General features: G+C 39.6%; 1 protein-coding gene across 1 annotated transcript in view; it reads right to left on the bottom strand.

Moving 5' to 3' along the window:
* Window positions 1-5,599: 5,599 nt before the first annotated feature.
* LOC139747586 (uncharacterized) overlaps window positions 5,600-16,950 on the bottom strand; it is a 333,338-nt gene continuing 321,987 nt past the window's right edge. The window contains exons 61-66 of the mRNA XM_071660031.1: window positions 11,241-14,315; window positions 10,897-11,072; window positions 8,963-9,134; window positions 8,267-8,836; window positions 8,047-8,126; window positions 5,600-7,759 (exon numbers count right to left, since the gene is read on the bottom strand). Coding sequence (XP_071516132.1) covers window positions 7,528-7,759; window positions 8,047-8,126; window positions 8,267-8,836; window positions 8,963-9,134; window positions 10,897-11,072; window positions 11,241-14,315 — 4,305 coding nt within the window. The 3' untranslated portion in view covers window positions 5,600-7,527. The remainder of the gene's footprint in view (window positions 7,760-8,046; window positions 8,127-8,266; window positions 8,837-8,962; window positions 9,135-10,896; window positions 11,073-11,240; window positions 14,316-16,950) is intronic.

Raw genomic sequence — 16,950 nt, 5'->3', positions numbered from 1 at the left:
AGTCTTGCGTAAATGACAAACTAACAATACGCATTTTCTTACAGGCCTATGTAAAATTACCCATCTAATTCTTTACTAGTTTCAAAGATTATGCCATTTACCCAGTTAGTATAAAGAAGATAATCTAACCAATATCATTCTTTTAATTAACATTGAACACATTAAGATAAGCCTTTATATAACCCGGAATCGCCACTCCGATGATGGAGTTTATAGGAATAAAGCCAATCGGCAGCTCCAGCGATATTTGGTGTCAGCGATATAGCTCCAGCGATCATAAACCTTAACGACGTCGTCTCAGTCATAGCCATTCTCAGCGATATAGCATCATCGATCTCAGTCTTGAGAGACAGTTCTTGTGGTTACCAGTCTAAATAATCTCAGCGACCACCAGCCAGCGAAAACCAACTAGCGTCCGTCATTAATGGCGACAAATCACCAGCAACCAACATTTCAGAAACCATCATTCCCAGGCACGCGCAGCCAATATCATTAGCCACTCACCATCAGTTTTACCGATCAACCTCAGCGACTACCAGTTAGCTTACATGATTCTCAAATATTACTACGTTCCGATCGGTAGTTACCAATCATTGCAACATAACTCCAGCGATCAACAGTCCCGGCAACCGAAAGTGAGCGGGGCAAATGTCAGTGTTTACCTAATAACGATAACCCGTGTTAGCGACCACCTGACTCAGCGAATATGTTTACCTAATAACGATAACCCGCGTTAGCGACCACCTGACTCAGCGAATATCACACAACTTGGCAGTTTCAGCAATAAATCGAGCGATTACCACAAGACTGATTGATCGTGCATCGGCATTCTCAGCAATCAGCAACCACAGGTCTCATAAATTACTAGTATAAGAGACCAATAGCCAACGACTAACATCCCTTAGCTACCCCTAGCCAGAGCAACCGTCATTCCTTTAGAGTGAAACTTTCTTCGATAAGACTGTACTCCCAATGATAAAGCGGCGCCAAAGGCGAACTCACTCCAGGAGGTGAAGTCCAGAGTCGGAAAACACCTCAGAATCATTTGTAGTTTGTTTCTTATAGCAATCTCTGTTAGACCTATGTAACCATGCCGGATGGCATGTGTCAGTAGTTATTTGTATGTACATGATTTTCCATATAGATGCTTATACCTTGTGTATTGTGGTTGTCCCACGGACACACTGCACAGTCTGCAATCCCAGCTTTCTGAGTTCATTTATAGTTTCCTCTGAAAAAAATCTGATTTGCGTGAATGGCACTTTCCGCAAAAAAAAGGTGTCTTCATCTTTATTGAATCTCATTCTTTCCCGTTGTTCCAAAGGGTCGTCTCCTGACGTGTTGTTTGTATCCTGTAGTAACTGAGTAACCGAACAGTGTCATTTCCCGACAAGAAAATGGCCTACTGGAGGACTGGCTATGGAGTTTTCTCTATACTGTCTGACATGTCTTTCATCAAAATCCACAATTGTTGCTCGTTTCACTTAAGATCAATTTCTCGTGTTTCATTAAAGAGCCTAGCTTTTATATCGGATTGTAAGAATCCATTCATGCGTAAGGGGGTTTCTTGAACTTTCAACTGGTCTTACATCGTTGGAAGAGGCAGGATGTCTTATCTCTCAGGTTTGATCCAAGCCAAGGTTGAAGATCATGAAGTAGGGATAGGTATAGTGTCTCTTGGAGTCTACCTGTTTCTGGGGCTTTGTTCGAGGTCTAAGGGGACAGTTCCGATATCGTGCATAATGACCACTTCAGTAGTTGGAACACAACTTGTACCACCTGCCCTTCGGTCACCTTTTCCACACGGTGCTCTCTCAGGTATTGCTTTGATGCCTTCATTTCCCTCTTTAGTTTCACTTGACCAAAATTCTCTCCTCCCACTTATTACTGCTCCTTTTCCAGACCATTCTGGGCTTCATGGTCAAATGCAGTTATATATGGCTGCTTCTTGAGGGTATGATATACAAAGAGGTTGACATATTTAGATTTCTGCGAAACAGGCACTAAACATTTTGAAGTTAGTTCATCTCTTATTATTTATTTATTTATTTTTTTGTGGGGGGGGGGGGATTAAACACTACCATCTAGCCAGCAGCTGTTAAGTATAGACGTAAGATCATCGTCATACTCGTCTTTGCCCTCTGCATTGACAGTTAATGGAATGTGTCGTAGAAATGATGTCCGCCAGTGTCTTCACTTCAGTCTGAATCAAGCCGGTGCCGAGAAAACCCCTCCTGAGGATAGCTAACTCTGAAGGTAAAGTGTCAAACGATTCAGTGGCTGTCTGGCTTTTTCAGTAGTTACTGCGTCCTCCTGTATAGTTTCATCACAACCATCTACGCAGTATACAAGGTCCTGTATAACTAGTATGCTCCATGGGATTATATTTGAAAAAAAAAGAAAATATCTTTACACGTTTGTGTCTCTGAGGAACCACCACCTCTATCAGCGATATGGCAGGTTTTGTTACGTCATGGCAATCATACGTCTCGGTAATCACCAGTTTAAACGACTATCGGTTGTAATGAGGTGTGTCAGATTTGGATAGCTGGCCTCTGTTAACACAGAAATAAAGGAAAACTGCCACGACCTTATGCTCTTTATTTTACATTTGGAGAAGCCAACAATGAAGAGAGACTGCCACTGCATTATGCTCTTGACTTTATATTTGAAGGGGTTTTCCAAGCTTGTATTCTGATGCAGAAACCAAATTTTCTCTTAAATAGCAGAGCATAGCAAGTTTTAATGGTATGTCAAGTTTTGTCATTATTACTCTTAGAAACTGATCATTGGATGACAGCTTACGGTATCTGCACTTTTGACAAAATTCGCATTTTGTAACATGAATATTATGTAAATGAATTTGTAAAAAAATAAAAGCTTTTTTTCGGTCAACAATGAAATCTTTCCGGTTACCCCCGGATAACGATATCTATATTTAATTTTTATACATTAAGTTTAGCACGTTGTTGATTAAGAGTTACACCCTTTAGGTTATTTATCTCGGGATGCTTATTCTTAACAACAAAAACATTGTAAAAGGTGGAAGTCCAGATGATGAAATACCTTTAAAGGACTGAAATAATTGGACACGTTGAACAAGAAAATTCATTGAGCTCACAAACAGTATTTATGAAATGCAGAAGAGCAAAGTCGTCAAGATGGCCAGGTGTATTAAGAAGTACATTCAGAATGAGGGCCGTCAGTCTCAGTAGCCCCACGTAACCAGTCACTGAACAGGTTCTGAGTTGTCCAGGAGAGGATTTTCTATTATTTCTCGTCTCGTAATTTCTAGTGATCTGTCTCTTTTGTTTCTTCTTTCACTTGTCTTTCCATCTTGTCATAATAGTGCTTCGTTCTCGAGTATCTAATTACTTATATGATTTCTTACCTATTTATTCATATCCCTTCACGAACTCTCAATGGGTTGGCCACGCCAAGTCACCATAACAGGTGAACTCAAAAACCACTTTTGATGCTTCACCCTTAACAGGCCACTGGCAGAGGGCAACTCGAGCGAAGTGTTTCAAAAGGCTCCTACCTAATGTTCCAACCGTCTACTTAATGCTCTTGCCTTACGATCCTACCAACTACTACTACCTACTGCTCCTGTCTAACGTTCCTACCTACTGCTTCTATAGAATGTTCCTACCATTTTGCCAAAAGGCGGGGCTACCAGATAACGCTGACCACAGGAAAACCTAGTCACATTTATGTGTGACAAGAAAAGATTGTTCGTTTGTGGACAGAATGTCAGTAGTCCACGTGTGGGTGAGGCAGAAAAAGACAGCTGCCGGGGTCTGATTGAAACTTATCTCCACTTAAAGTGCTGGCACACTATGCAGTGCAGCCATTAACTCTCCTACCCTGATGCCCAAGCTGGTAGTACTTGTAATATACCTCCCCAGTATTAGCAATTTAGTGTTTTGATATCTCTATACCTAATACTACCTTATATTTTATCTCTTGTCTCTCACTCCCCTCGGAGAATTCCCATCATGGAGGTGGCAACAGAAAAAAAAAAAAAAATACACAACCCTGTCCTTACATTTTTCCCTCCCATAAACCATTCTACACATTCTTCCCCAATTTCCTGTCCTCCAGTATTCTTCAACTTATTTCCCCTTGTCACAGGTGGTGTTCCCCTCACATTGTCATACACTTTCCTTGTAAACTACTCATCTTGCATTCTTTCCATATGCTCAAACCACCTCAAAAGTATTTAGTTTCACTCACTCTACCACTTTAATCATTTTCTGTCATGAAATCTCTCATATGCTCCCTCATTACTTTCTTGGAGTTTGCTTTAAAATGATAACAGCAAACCTTTTTTTAGCACGTCATTAAATTCATTTTTAAAGTTGTAAATCAATGTTAAGTGCAAAACTTATAAATGCAACATTGTTTTTTCTCTTATGCTTTATGAAAATGATTTATTCATTTATTTTTCATACTTGATCACTGCTTCCTGTATCAGCAAGGAAGTGCCAGGAAATAGACAAAGAATGGGCCATCCACTCATACACAAAATCTTTTTCACTCCATCTTTCCACCTCCAATTTGGTCTCCCACTTCTCCTCATTCCCTCCACCTCTACCAAATCTCTCTTGTCTATCTCTCACACCACTACATTTCTCATCCTCATTGCCGCAATCCATTTCAACTACAACACCACTCTTATATCTGCCCTTTCCCCCTCACATGTCCACTCCTTCATGTCACCATTCCAGCTCCAATCCATCCTAATATCTAAACACTTCTTCCTCCATTTTTCCATCAACTTACCTCCATTACTTACCCTCAACCCATCACCTCACCATAATACCTCTTGCTCTTTCATCACATTTACCTCTTAACTCTTCTCTTCACACCCTTACCATACCTCATCACCTAGCTCATCTGCATTTCAAACTCACATGTACTCCACCATTTATCATCATACAACTTTCAACTCTCCACTCTTCCATCCTTCTTCACATCCCCAACTATACTTCATTCTACATAATGCCCACTCTTTCTCCAAAACTTATACTTCCAGTTCATCTCATACCCACCTTATACATCCCTTTCAAACTCATTCCTATACAAACTTAAAACAACCATCCATCTAAAAACCCATAGACCCCTGCCGCAAACCTACATTCACTGTAAATATATATATATTATTTTTGTTTATCATACTTTGTCGGTTTCATGCGTTAGCGAGGTAGTGCAAGGAAACAGACGAAAGAATGACCCAACCCACCCACATACACATGTATATACATACACGTCCACACACGCACATATACATACCTATACATCTCACTGTATACATATGTATATACACAGATATATACATATATACACATGTACATCATTCATACTGTCTGCCCTTTATTCATTCCCGTCGCCACCCCGCCACACATGAAATGACAACCCCCTCCCCTGTATGTGCACGAGGTAGCGCAAGGAAAAGACAACAAAGGCCACATTCGTTCACATTCAGTCTCTAGCTGTCATGTATAATGAAAATGGTATATAACTTTATGAGAAATAAACAACTGCTCTAATCATTATGTAGATATGATGTAGGGTCTGGGTAAATGAAATACAGATATATAAGAACACATATATTTGTATGAATTGAACTCACACCATGGTATAAACGACTGCCCTCAGCGCGTGCTCTGCTACACTGGGAAAAGCGATGCTAGTGGATGGAAGTCCGAGGCTGCTATTGGTTTGGTGTTGAAGCAGTTTTGATTGGCTGGGCTTTAGCATTTCTGTTCCCCAATTACTGGGCAAAATAATTTTTGATTGGCTAGGCATTCGCACTGTTATTCCTTATTGGCTGGTCACATATCTATGGCACAAATGTCACAGCCTGCACAAACTAGGTATATCTAGTTCAGGCACTAAGTTCAGAATATCTTTTCAAATCTTTTTATAACCTCATAAAAAATCTTCCCTGGCCAGCCAAACCAAATAATTTGCATCAGGAAGCATTCAAGCGAATAAGCTTAGACCCTACACTAAAAGAAAAAAAAAAGAAAAAAACTTATAATGACATTACAAAAGACAAAGGCATTTCATTGTTCAAGATGTAAATCTTCATCATAAATAGTACACTGTGTCAGTACTTTAGATGGAAGTTACAGATTATCTTATTCCTATATGTCTGTGCCCCCGCGACAAAGCACAAAACAATAGATTCTTAGTCTTAAGAATGAGATTTAGTCCCATGTCATCTACAAAATCCATCTATCTTGAGAAACAGTCAGTCAGGTTCCACTCTAACTAACTGTTGTGCACTGTAAGTTCCTACTATTATCAATGAAGACAAATATACACAATGAAAAAATGAAATAAAAAGAACTGTGGAGGATATTGTAAACAAAATAATGGAAAATGTATGTACAGCAATATTCAGCCGTAGAATAAAAATCATCAGAGCTAAGTACATTAAAAATGTTCTGATTTTCTTGTGAATCAATATCCTTTAATCAATTCCAAATATCAAATGCCTAAACCATAACCTTATGCAAAATAATGCTCCAACAATGGGCATGAACACTTATCACATATGACTGATAATGATTTATACATCTAGAAAGTGGACTTGGCTATAGATACCTTAATTGTCACCTTTAGCTGACTGGCTGTAATCAGCAGATAACCCCAACTGATCAGCTACTGATAACACAAAATCATCTAATGATGACTAAGTGATTGCTATAGACAAACACTATCACCATTTTCACTTCTCTTAAAATACTAACCAACTTTTCAACCTGAGTCCATCAGTTAAGTTTCTTAAATTCAATAATACATTATTCTAATCTCTCAATTAAACAGTAATATAACACTTTCATTTCTCTTAGGTCATGATAAAATTTTATAGCACCTAATCATCAGTACCGTAACAGCTCTCAAGATCACCAACACCAAAGTGTGTTCAGACAATAGCACCAGGTAATGTCCATAGTTGGGAAGTCAAGTATATTCTGGGTGTAGATGGATACTACAGTAAGCATCTCGTCAACTATATATATATATATACATACAGTCATAAACAACACTGCTTCATTAATCTGGGCAAAGAATTATGTAAAAATAAGATGAAGCTTATCAGTATCCTCTTCATCTCTAATTAAAACGGCGGGCACTTAATCAAGGAACTTTTATAACCATTACATCACCATTAAAATATTAAGTAGAGTTAAACTTGATACAAAACAACTTTACCATATACTTATAAGCCACAAACTCAACAAAACATTACGATCATTTTCAATGAGCCTCACTAAACTATTCAAGATGCGACTGTAAGCGGAACATTATAATATATATATGTATATATATATTTATGCAGTTTCACTTTAACAGGTACGTTTAATCAGAGATAAAATTTACACTCAGTTAAGAATAATAACTAGACACTTTCCGTAGTCTTTTGAGTCACATTTGGTTAACACAGCTATCACGATATTCAGATCCTTAGGAAGACAGGAGACTCCTTGAGGAGTTGTAAGTAAGGTATGGGACTTAGAATGGTGGTGGCCCATTAGGGTATCGCAGCATTGGGTTGAAACTGTGAGCGAAGTTGTTGGCCATGCTACAGGCATAGTCATCCTCAGATGCTGGAACTAAGGAAGCCACTCCCAACATAAGTAACATGAGTGCTTGGATTGGAAGGGCAGCACGCATAACACGACCAAGGAATCTGTAAGAGCGCCGCACAACACCCTCGTCGCTACCATCAGCACCTACACCATCACTGTTAGGATTTACAAAAAGGAAGTTTAGGCTGAATACATCAAAAATAATAGGTACTTATTATCATCATGTTTTCTATGTTGATTTTTCTATATCCTCAAGTATTATAACCATGTGAAAAAGTAAACATATTGAAATACAAAAGCAAATAAAAATTCTGCTAAGGTTTTACTCATTCTAAAGATCTACAAAAAAAATTTCATTAAACATAAAACTACTTTGTGTGTAATACAACACTTTAAGTGACAAAAGGTGCTTGGCAGGTTCCAGCGGCCAAGTTGTACGTACTGAGCATCAGAATGGAAGCTCGCTGTCAGGGAGCTGGGTGAGGTTGGCCGCGAGAAAGAGAACTCGGCAGACTCGTACAGCTGTAAAAGAGAGTGCATTTCAGGTGCTACGTGCAATGGTGCAAATCCTATTTTTTTCATGCAGGTCTGCAAAATCATATGAATAAACATATACTGTATGCCAGAATTACATATCAGGTAAAGCTGGTATAACTACTCACCCCTGAAGATGCTAGTGACGCCAAGGAACTTGTGAAGTCCTGACCTAGCATTTGAGAGAGCTGAGTCAGTTGCTGGGAACACATCTGAAGAAGAAGCTGAAGACGTCGTGAGAGGAGTGCAAGGCGCTCACGAACAGCGGAGTACTGGTCATCCTGCTGTGTGGGAAGAAGATGCTGTGCAGCCTCATGTAGGGATGCTACACGTGGCTCACATCTCTCAACTTCTGCCCGCACGTCCAGAACACGACCTACGCGATCACGCAGAGCAATCTCTTCCATATCCTCTTCTGCTGCTATCTTCAGAAGATTCTCCTCTGTTGTCTCTGTCCATGTCAACAAGTCAGAAATGGTCCTATGGAATTCTGTATTACCCATTAGGGTGGTCTGAAGCTTTGCTTGCCAAACTGAGGCTGCAGCACATACTGCTTCCCAGCGTCGGTTGGCAGCAGCAAGACGGTCTCTAACTCGTGTGGCACGTCGTTCATCACGTGTGTGTTCTGCTAGATGCTTGCCAATGACATTGAGTGACATTATCACAGACTTGTGGCCATCAAGGTCCATGAGGAACTCCTGTCATAAATGCAAGGTAAAAGTTTATACAAAATGATATGCATGATTAATGTTTAGTCACATAATAACACAATGAACAGTCTTATAAACATAAGTGGGAAGCAACAAGTCACACCATGTACTTACCCTGTGATCTTGGGCAACTTCCTCTAGCTGCTCCATGGGTGTAGGTGGGTTGTGTTGTGTTGACTGGGTGGCCTCAGCATGACTTAACCATTGCTCTAGCCGCCACATATCATTTTCAAACTGCTGCCAGTTGCGTCTGCAACACAGCGGGCACGTCAAGGAAGACGTCTCGCTGCAAGCAAACATGCGCATGCACAATGAGCTACATCTACTGCAAGCCCTGCACTGCCAACCAGGAATCCCATTACATTCCCAAAAATTCTATTTCTAAGATAAATATCTCACTCAAAAGTGCCTTGACTATTACTCAGCTGCCATAATATGTACATCTAGTTTCAGGTCCTAGGTTTTATCATGTAAGCAATTCAGCAAAAGGCCGACATAATATCAAAAGATATGAAAGTCTGTGGGGTTGCTGCAAAAATTGGTTTTACATTTCAGAATTGGGAAGCAATATAATTCAAGCAGGTATATGAATGTATTTGCTTAGGGGTGTATCCAGGGGCTGGCTTAGGTTTTTTTTCTTTTTTTTTAAAGAGCTACAAGCTGAGGATGGAAGGGATAATCTACTGGAACCACATTTCACTGTACATTTTTTTTTTTTATTAATCTTTTCATTCATGCATAACTAACGGCTTACAGTTTTTTTAATACTGCAGTAAGATTTTCGAAATACTTTGCAATCCTTCAAAATGGAAATATGCAAAATTTCCATTTCCCTGAAGTCAGTGTATGTGGTAGACAGTACAGTAAAACAAACTCTTTCATATAATCTAGTTATCTTTTTCCAACAATGTGCTGGATATATCAATGAAACAATTTTCCTTTTACTGTAATTCAATCATCTTATGCACCCCTTTCTGATCTTTGTTTGAATGGACAGGTGGAATCTGGCCAGGTAAGATATCTCCTAAACACAATCCTGAACCTGCATTATGGTATGGGAAGTATAATGAGGAACTAAGAAATACCATACTACAACCTAGCCGAGCACTGAAAGGCACAGCATTGTCAGTGGTCATGAATCACCTGATATATTAATGAAGATTTTTCATGTGAAAAAAATATAGTACCAACAAAGATATAAATTTGGGAGCTAACATAATTTGCAACATACGAATTTATGAAGCATTCGACATATCTGATCTGTAAAAAAAGTATTTCATATTCCATAACAACCAAGTGCTAAGAAGTTGATACTAGGAAACTGATATATTAAATGTAAGGCTTTTGATAAGGTATTTGACAAAACTTTAGGAATAATGTAATTTATTTAGAAGATGGAGTACTAATAAAACTGTTAAAAGAATAAACATCTGGAAATGAAAAGATACTTTATACTTCAGAAAGGGTAGGTTGACAGTTAATAAAGTTTATGGAATTCTGTGACCCCTGATTTTTTTTCAAACACTTCTAAACCACAACATTACTGAGTATAACACATGCATTTCTAATTAACTACTAAAACCATGTTTAACTAAAATGCTTCTTGTAATTTCTAAATCAAAATAAGCTGAACACACAGGATCATCTTTAAAAACCATAACAAGAAATGCAAATAACTCCTTTATATTCACTTTATATACACATAAAATTACACAAATTTTATCAAATTGCCATTTCTTCTTTAGAACTACAAATAGTTGTTGATATCACAGATGAGTACATACTACAACACTACCTGAAATAATTATAATACTCTTTACTCTATGAAAATTAAAAGATCAATCAATAGTCAATGAATGATGGTGGGGTTGTACTGTATAGCTTTTAATAAGCCATACACAATAATAATTTATTTTATTAGAAAAAAGATTGCAATCTTTATACAACACTTATTGGACTATACCTGAGAGGGTCCTTGAGTTAATAAATGTTTATATTTATAAAAATGAAAAGTACTTGTTTTCTGACAAAAAAAAGTAATGTCTTACCTATTCTCTTTAAGTCTTTGTTGTTTGGCCTGTGCAAGAACCTCTAACTGAGTAAATTCTTCTATTACAGTATCTATTTCATGGTGAAGCTCTCGTGCTTCACTATCATCACCAGTGTGTTGCATCAGAGAGCTCAGCAAGTCCACTGACGATCGACAACCTGCTAACTGCTTGGACTAGAAGTCAAGGGGATGAGATTATTAAATTAATTCTACAAGGAAAGCACTTGATCTGATTCAATATTAGACATACTTCTTCCAATGAGATTTAAAAACAACACTACCTCATAATTCCAAATATCAGATTATGCACCACAATAACCCGTTTTGTAAGAGAACACTTACGAATGAGTAGTACATCTTGTCTACTTCGGCACCCTGTGGTGTGGGGCATTTCAGACCTTCCTCCAGTTGTGCCAAAAGTCTCTTACTCTCATCTAGAGCCACTCGCATCTCCACAGCCAAGGATCTACCACCCACAGCACCAATCAGGGACACATCTGTTGGACTGAGAGTGGGTTCTAAGTTGTCCAGCTCAGCATCTGACACTAGAGGGACTCTGTAATCATCATCTTCCTGGTCCTGCAGTGCTCTTTCTTCAGATAGTCGTAATGTCTCCCGAGTTGTTTCAACTATCTGTGTTGTAGTTGTTGTAGTGATCATTGTGATCTGAGTAATTTCAATTTCAATAGCTTCTTGGAGGGCCAGCAGACGTGTATGAATGAGTTTTCTTGTTATCCAATACTCAGTAAGACTTTCTTCTATGGCTGTACAATCAGAATAACAGCTTCTCTGGAAAAGGTAAGTAATCAAGTCATCAAAGTTTTTCAAATCTCCACTGTGTCTCTCATATTCAGCCACCAGTTCCAGAAGAGCTCTCTTCTTATGTTCAAGATCTGCATGAGACCGATGTTCATATTCAGAAATTTTGAGATCAAAATCATTTAACCAAGCCATCAACTGGTCTCGTGTGCTTTCAAATTCTTCATACAATCTTCGACTATACCTTAGACGTCTTAGTATAATTGTAACGTGGTAACTAAGAGTGTGGAATCTTGTATTAGAAGTTTTGACCATTGTTCGGATTTCATGTGCTTGGTCTAATCTGTTCTCTCTCCCATAAGGCCGTGCCAGTACTCTGTAATTTTGGTTAAGATTTTCATACTGGAGTGTTTGGTCATGGATCAATGGTTGTAGCTCATGGACTGTGGCTACCCTCTCTTCAATATTACTGTATGGTATAAGTGTCGAAGAGGTGGATAAACTGCTTACTCTCGATTCCATCACTGTCAACCAATCTACAAACGATGTATTAACTTCAATCAGCTCCTGCCACATTTTCCAGGTCTTCTGGATAAATACTTTTCTTTCAGCAGAACGAGTACAGATCTCACCCCATCGCCTCTCAAGGTTGTGGTGTGCCTCCTGAAGAGAATCTGTGTCACCATTCGCATCAAATTCTGTACAGTCACGGATAACCATATCACAAAGGTTCAACACAGAGGAAATTGTTCCACTCTGTTTCTCAATCTCCTTTCTTACCTCCTCTTCAGCTTCTAGCAGACGGTCTATTTCCTTCTTTGAGCTATTCTGGAAGACTACAGGACTTGAGAGCTTTTTCTCAATCAAGAAGAGCCATTCCTTCAGCTCAGCCAATGTGACTTCAGCTTTGTTGATGGTGGTAACAATGTCTTGAAGTTTCTGCTTTCTACTGTTACACTTATCATGGATATGCTTCCAAGTTGTCTCAATGGTCTCAACTTTTTTCTTTAGGTCAACAGCTTGATCTTCATTACTACAAGAAATTAATTCTTCACCCTCAGATATAAGCCAACGTTTTTCAATGCTCTTTGTATTGATATCTTCTTGATAGTCATGTTCAAGCTTTCTTATAAGCGAGTCAATGTACTGTTCTGAGGTGCCATCAATTTTAGCTTCCATGGCCTTAGCCCAAGCAAGGAACTGTTGATATCTTGTATCATATAGCTGCCACAGTTCCAGTCTATCCTCCAGAGTACTAATCCTTAGTCTGTACTGATGGAGTAGTTCCGCCTGTAACTGAGTAACACGCCACATTCGTTGGGTTACTATACGAAGATCAGCTGGAGTCAGTGAATCTACCATCTCTTCACGAGTGGTTCTCAACAATGATAGATCACCACTTAGAGCTTCTAAAGAAGCTGTAGTTTCATGATACTTCTTGATAGCCCCCTGCACACTACTGAAATCAGATGGTAAATCTGCTGACAATCCAGACTGTAGCTCACTGAGGATTGAGTGGAGTTTTGTGTATACTTCCTCATAGCGTCGCCACAGATCAGAGCTTCTGCTTAGGTAACTTAGCCACGTTTCCACACCAGCACGCATGTTGGTCACCCGTTGCTGGAGGGATGCTAACTCTGCCTTCAAGATGGAGTGGATACTTGGATCACAAGATGACACTAATTGTTGGCAAAGTTTTGCAACATCCTCTACCTGTTCACCTCCTCGACCCAGTTGTTCTAGCAAGGACTGCAATCTACTGATAACCTTGTCAAGTCGTCGACGAGCAACTTGTCTTAGCTGGAGTCCTTGCTTTTCCTGTTCCAATGCCAATATCCAAGTTTGCAACTGTGCTACTTTGACTCGATATGTTTCCCATGTGGCAATAGTTTGAAGGAGAATCTGCTCCCGCTCACTAACTGTAGTAAGAACAGTTTTGTGGCGTAAGATGAGCTCTCGAAGTCGGCCCTGTAAGTCTTTAATTCGAGGAGGTGCATCCTCTTGATGTGCCTGTTCCTGTAGCGCTGATAAAACATTAGTTTGTGTGGTGAGGATAGAACGATGCACCTGACAAAGGCGGGATGCTTCATGCAAACCCTCACGGGAAGCAGGGGCTGGTGCATTCATGCTTGCTTCCACACTATCCACATACTGTTTCCAGGTTGTCAGTGCAGCTGCAAGCTGTTCATCATCACCACCAAGACCTGCTACTACTTGCTCATAACGAGAATGAGTGTCACGAACTGCAATCTGCCATGCCTCTACCACTTTTGGAGGACTAGTCTCAACAATGGGGCCGCCAGAACCACCCAGAGTCACAAGTTGGTCTTGAAGCTGGACAGCTCGTTCTGCTGTTTCATCCCCTCCTGGTTCAGGCAGAGCCAACAGTGTATGTGCCCCACTGATGCCAGCATGGAGCTTCTGCAAGGCAGCTTCCTGTTGCTGCTGTTGTTCAGCATCCACCTGTAGTGCTAAATTGCTACTTAGTTGACTAATGGCCTCTGTCAGGTTGGTAATTCTGAATCCCAGTCGTTCAACCTCAGCTACAAGAGGTGTGTCCTGAGCAGTGTCTTCTGCCACATGTAGTTGGATCTGGCGAGCCAACTGCCGAAGCTCTGACACGCGTTCCCCGGACCATGCCGCCTCTCCTACCAGCACCTGCAATACCGATGTGATTAGTTTAGTTCCTCCTGAACTCACTAACTACACCATACTTAGCCATCAAATAACTAGCAACTGCAAACCTTGCCTTTAAGGAATAATATTATCTCTGTACAATCTTTACTCAGTTTATTCTGCTAGCTAGCAAATCACAGATCGACTGACAGCAGATTACCAGGTGTTGTGTTCAAATTTTGTATAATCATGATTCATAAAAGAGAATAAGTTCGTGGTGTATGTAATGTTTTAAGTCTGTCTAGTTACGGTTCAAAAAACGAAATAAGTTAGCAGTGTAGGTTTGTTTTACTTTTGTCTTGTCTAAGTTCATAAAAGAACAAAGCCAGTAGTGTACATTGTGTTTCAGTAACTGTGGTTATAAAGTAAATAGATAAAAAATTGGGGCTATGTAAAATCATTCATTCAGAAAATCTGATAAAGAAATATGTTACCATAAGCCGATGAAACAAAAGCATAGTTTTCCCTGAAATAAAGAGCACTTAATTAGAATCGTGCAGATAATGCTTATGCAATAAGAAAACTGTATAAGTTACCCATTGTAATCATACAATAATAAGTAAAGATTAGTTAAAAAAATACATTTACTGATTTTCCTTACACTAAATAAATGTTCCATATAAACAATACAAGTGCAAGACCCAATTCTGATAAGGCCACTGAAGAGCCTACACTGTTCTAGGAAAGGCATTTAACGACCAAAAATGGCTTTTACATAAATGAAGGGGCTGAATCTGAGTAAGGAGAGTAAACTGAAAAATATGATTTAGCTATAACCATTTCAGCTAAAATGCGGCCACTGTGCAGGGCCTCAATCATGCAAAGCCAGTATGTGTTGGTTATATCTCTATTAAGGGATGATTATAGCTTAAGAAAAGCCAATTAACTGCAGATGTAGCTACAGTATGACCAGGAGTACAGTATAACCTAGTCAAGACCATATAAGTGCTTAATATAATTTGAGTAAGGTTACAGTAAAGTAGTTCCTAGCTCAAATGGGACCGAGTTAACGTACTATGTACGTACTTCCGGCCTCTAGTTCAGACACCTAATGAGGGATCCTACTTCAAATGAAGCAAAGCTAATTGTAGACGGTAGCTTCGGTACACCCTGCGAAGTTTATATTTTAACTTCTTTAAAGCCGCATTGTAATGTTTAAACAACCTCTCCCCTTGCTCAGGTGAGGCCGCTCATGTGCAGATCCTAGTTCTGGTACGGGCTTAAGTGAGGCCAGTGAAGTGCAAAACCAAGGTCAAGTGAGCACAATTAAGTATAAATCCAAAATGGAAACTGAAGCCAGTCAAGTGCACTATTTAGACAGGACAAACCAGTTAATTCCGGAGCTTAGTTCATGCTAGGCCACAACGAGCAGAGTCGCAACGCAGATAAGCGGTCAGGCCAAAAGCAAAGGAATTTCCAATTTTCGACTATGCACCACGGGCATAAGGTGACCAATTTTCTGCCATGTTATTGGACACTATCGGAAACGATAATCAGTCTTCACAGCACATAGAAGAGAAGAATAAATTAAGCTAACAACTACACGTTAACCTTTTGCTATAAAACATACTATACCCTGATAAGATATTCACGTTGACCTGAAATTTCTAAAAATACACGAAAGAAGCGGCGAACCCCTGAAACTAAACTGTAATATGGCAGGAGATACACGACTAAATAAAGGTGGTATTACGGGTGATACCTTGAGGATGTTATAACACCACCAGACACGCCAGGGTGAGTTTACAGACAAGCCGCCAAGTGGAGGGCAATGAGGACGCGTGAAGCAGAACAGGAAGTAACAGGGGTAAACTTGAAGAGTTGGTAGGAAGGAAAAGCCATATCGTAATGTTCCGTAACCAAACCCTGGTGAAAGGGATTAGCAATTACTGAGCATTACGTATATGATCCAGAATATACCGAGCAGTAATATAGAAATGTCTATTCTAATCATTATAAAAAAGTAAAAAAAATCTATACTTTACTAAATACAACTACAGGATGACAACGAATGACAACTGGCGGGATGTAGGAATCGCGGAGTCTTAAAGGCAGCAAGGCTGAGCCTTGAGAGGGAAAGAGCTGTACTGTGTAAGGAAATAAGCCCAATAACAAAGGATTCTGGTGGGCAAGACGGAGGAAAAGACATGGGAAATACTCCTCGGGTGAGGAAGCCATTAAGTGATGGACAATACAAACAGGATTATGAACGGCGATAAAAGTGACAATAATTACAGACGTTAAACTATAGAACCGAAGACAAACTAGGTAAGAAAAAGTACATTGTCTTATCAGCGACAATTAGTTATGGTAATGCTTTCACAATATAAGTGTTAGCAGTAGGCTGGTGTGGTGTCACAAACTGAGTGTCAGCAGTAAGCTGGTAAAGCTATCACAACGAGTGTTAGCGATAGAGCGATTACGCTGTCAAATGAGTGTTAAAGTAGGTTGGTAACGCTGTTACGTGATGGCTAGCAGTAGGTTGGTAACGCTGTCACAACCTGAGTGCTAGCAGTAGGTTGTTAACAATCACAAATGCGTTAATAGCAGGTTGGTGACCATAATATCCGTGTTTAAGGCTTTAGAGGAGTTCCCATGACTTCCGAACCTATTGCTC

This window comes from Panulirus ornatus, chromosome 5 (assembly GCF_036320965.1).
Source record: "Panulirus ornatus isolate Po-2019 chromosome 5, ASM3632096v1, whole genome shotgun sequence".
Taxonomy (NCBI): domain Eukaryota; kingdom Metazoa; phylum Arthropoda; class Malacostraca; order Decapoda; family Palinuridae; genus Panulirus; species Panulirus ornatus.
Note: the sequence above shows the minus strand (reverse complement) of the source record. Positions and strands in the feature narration are given on the sequence as shown.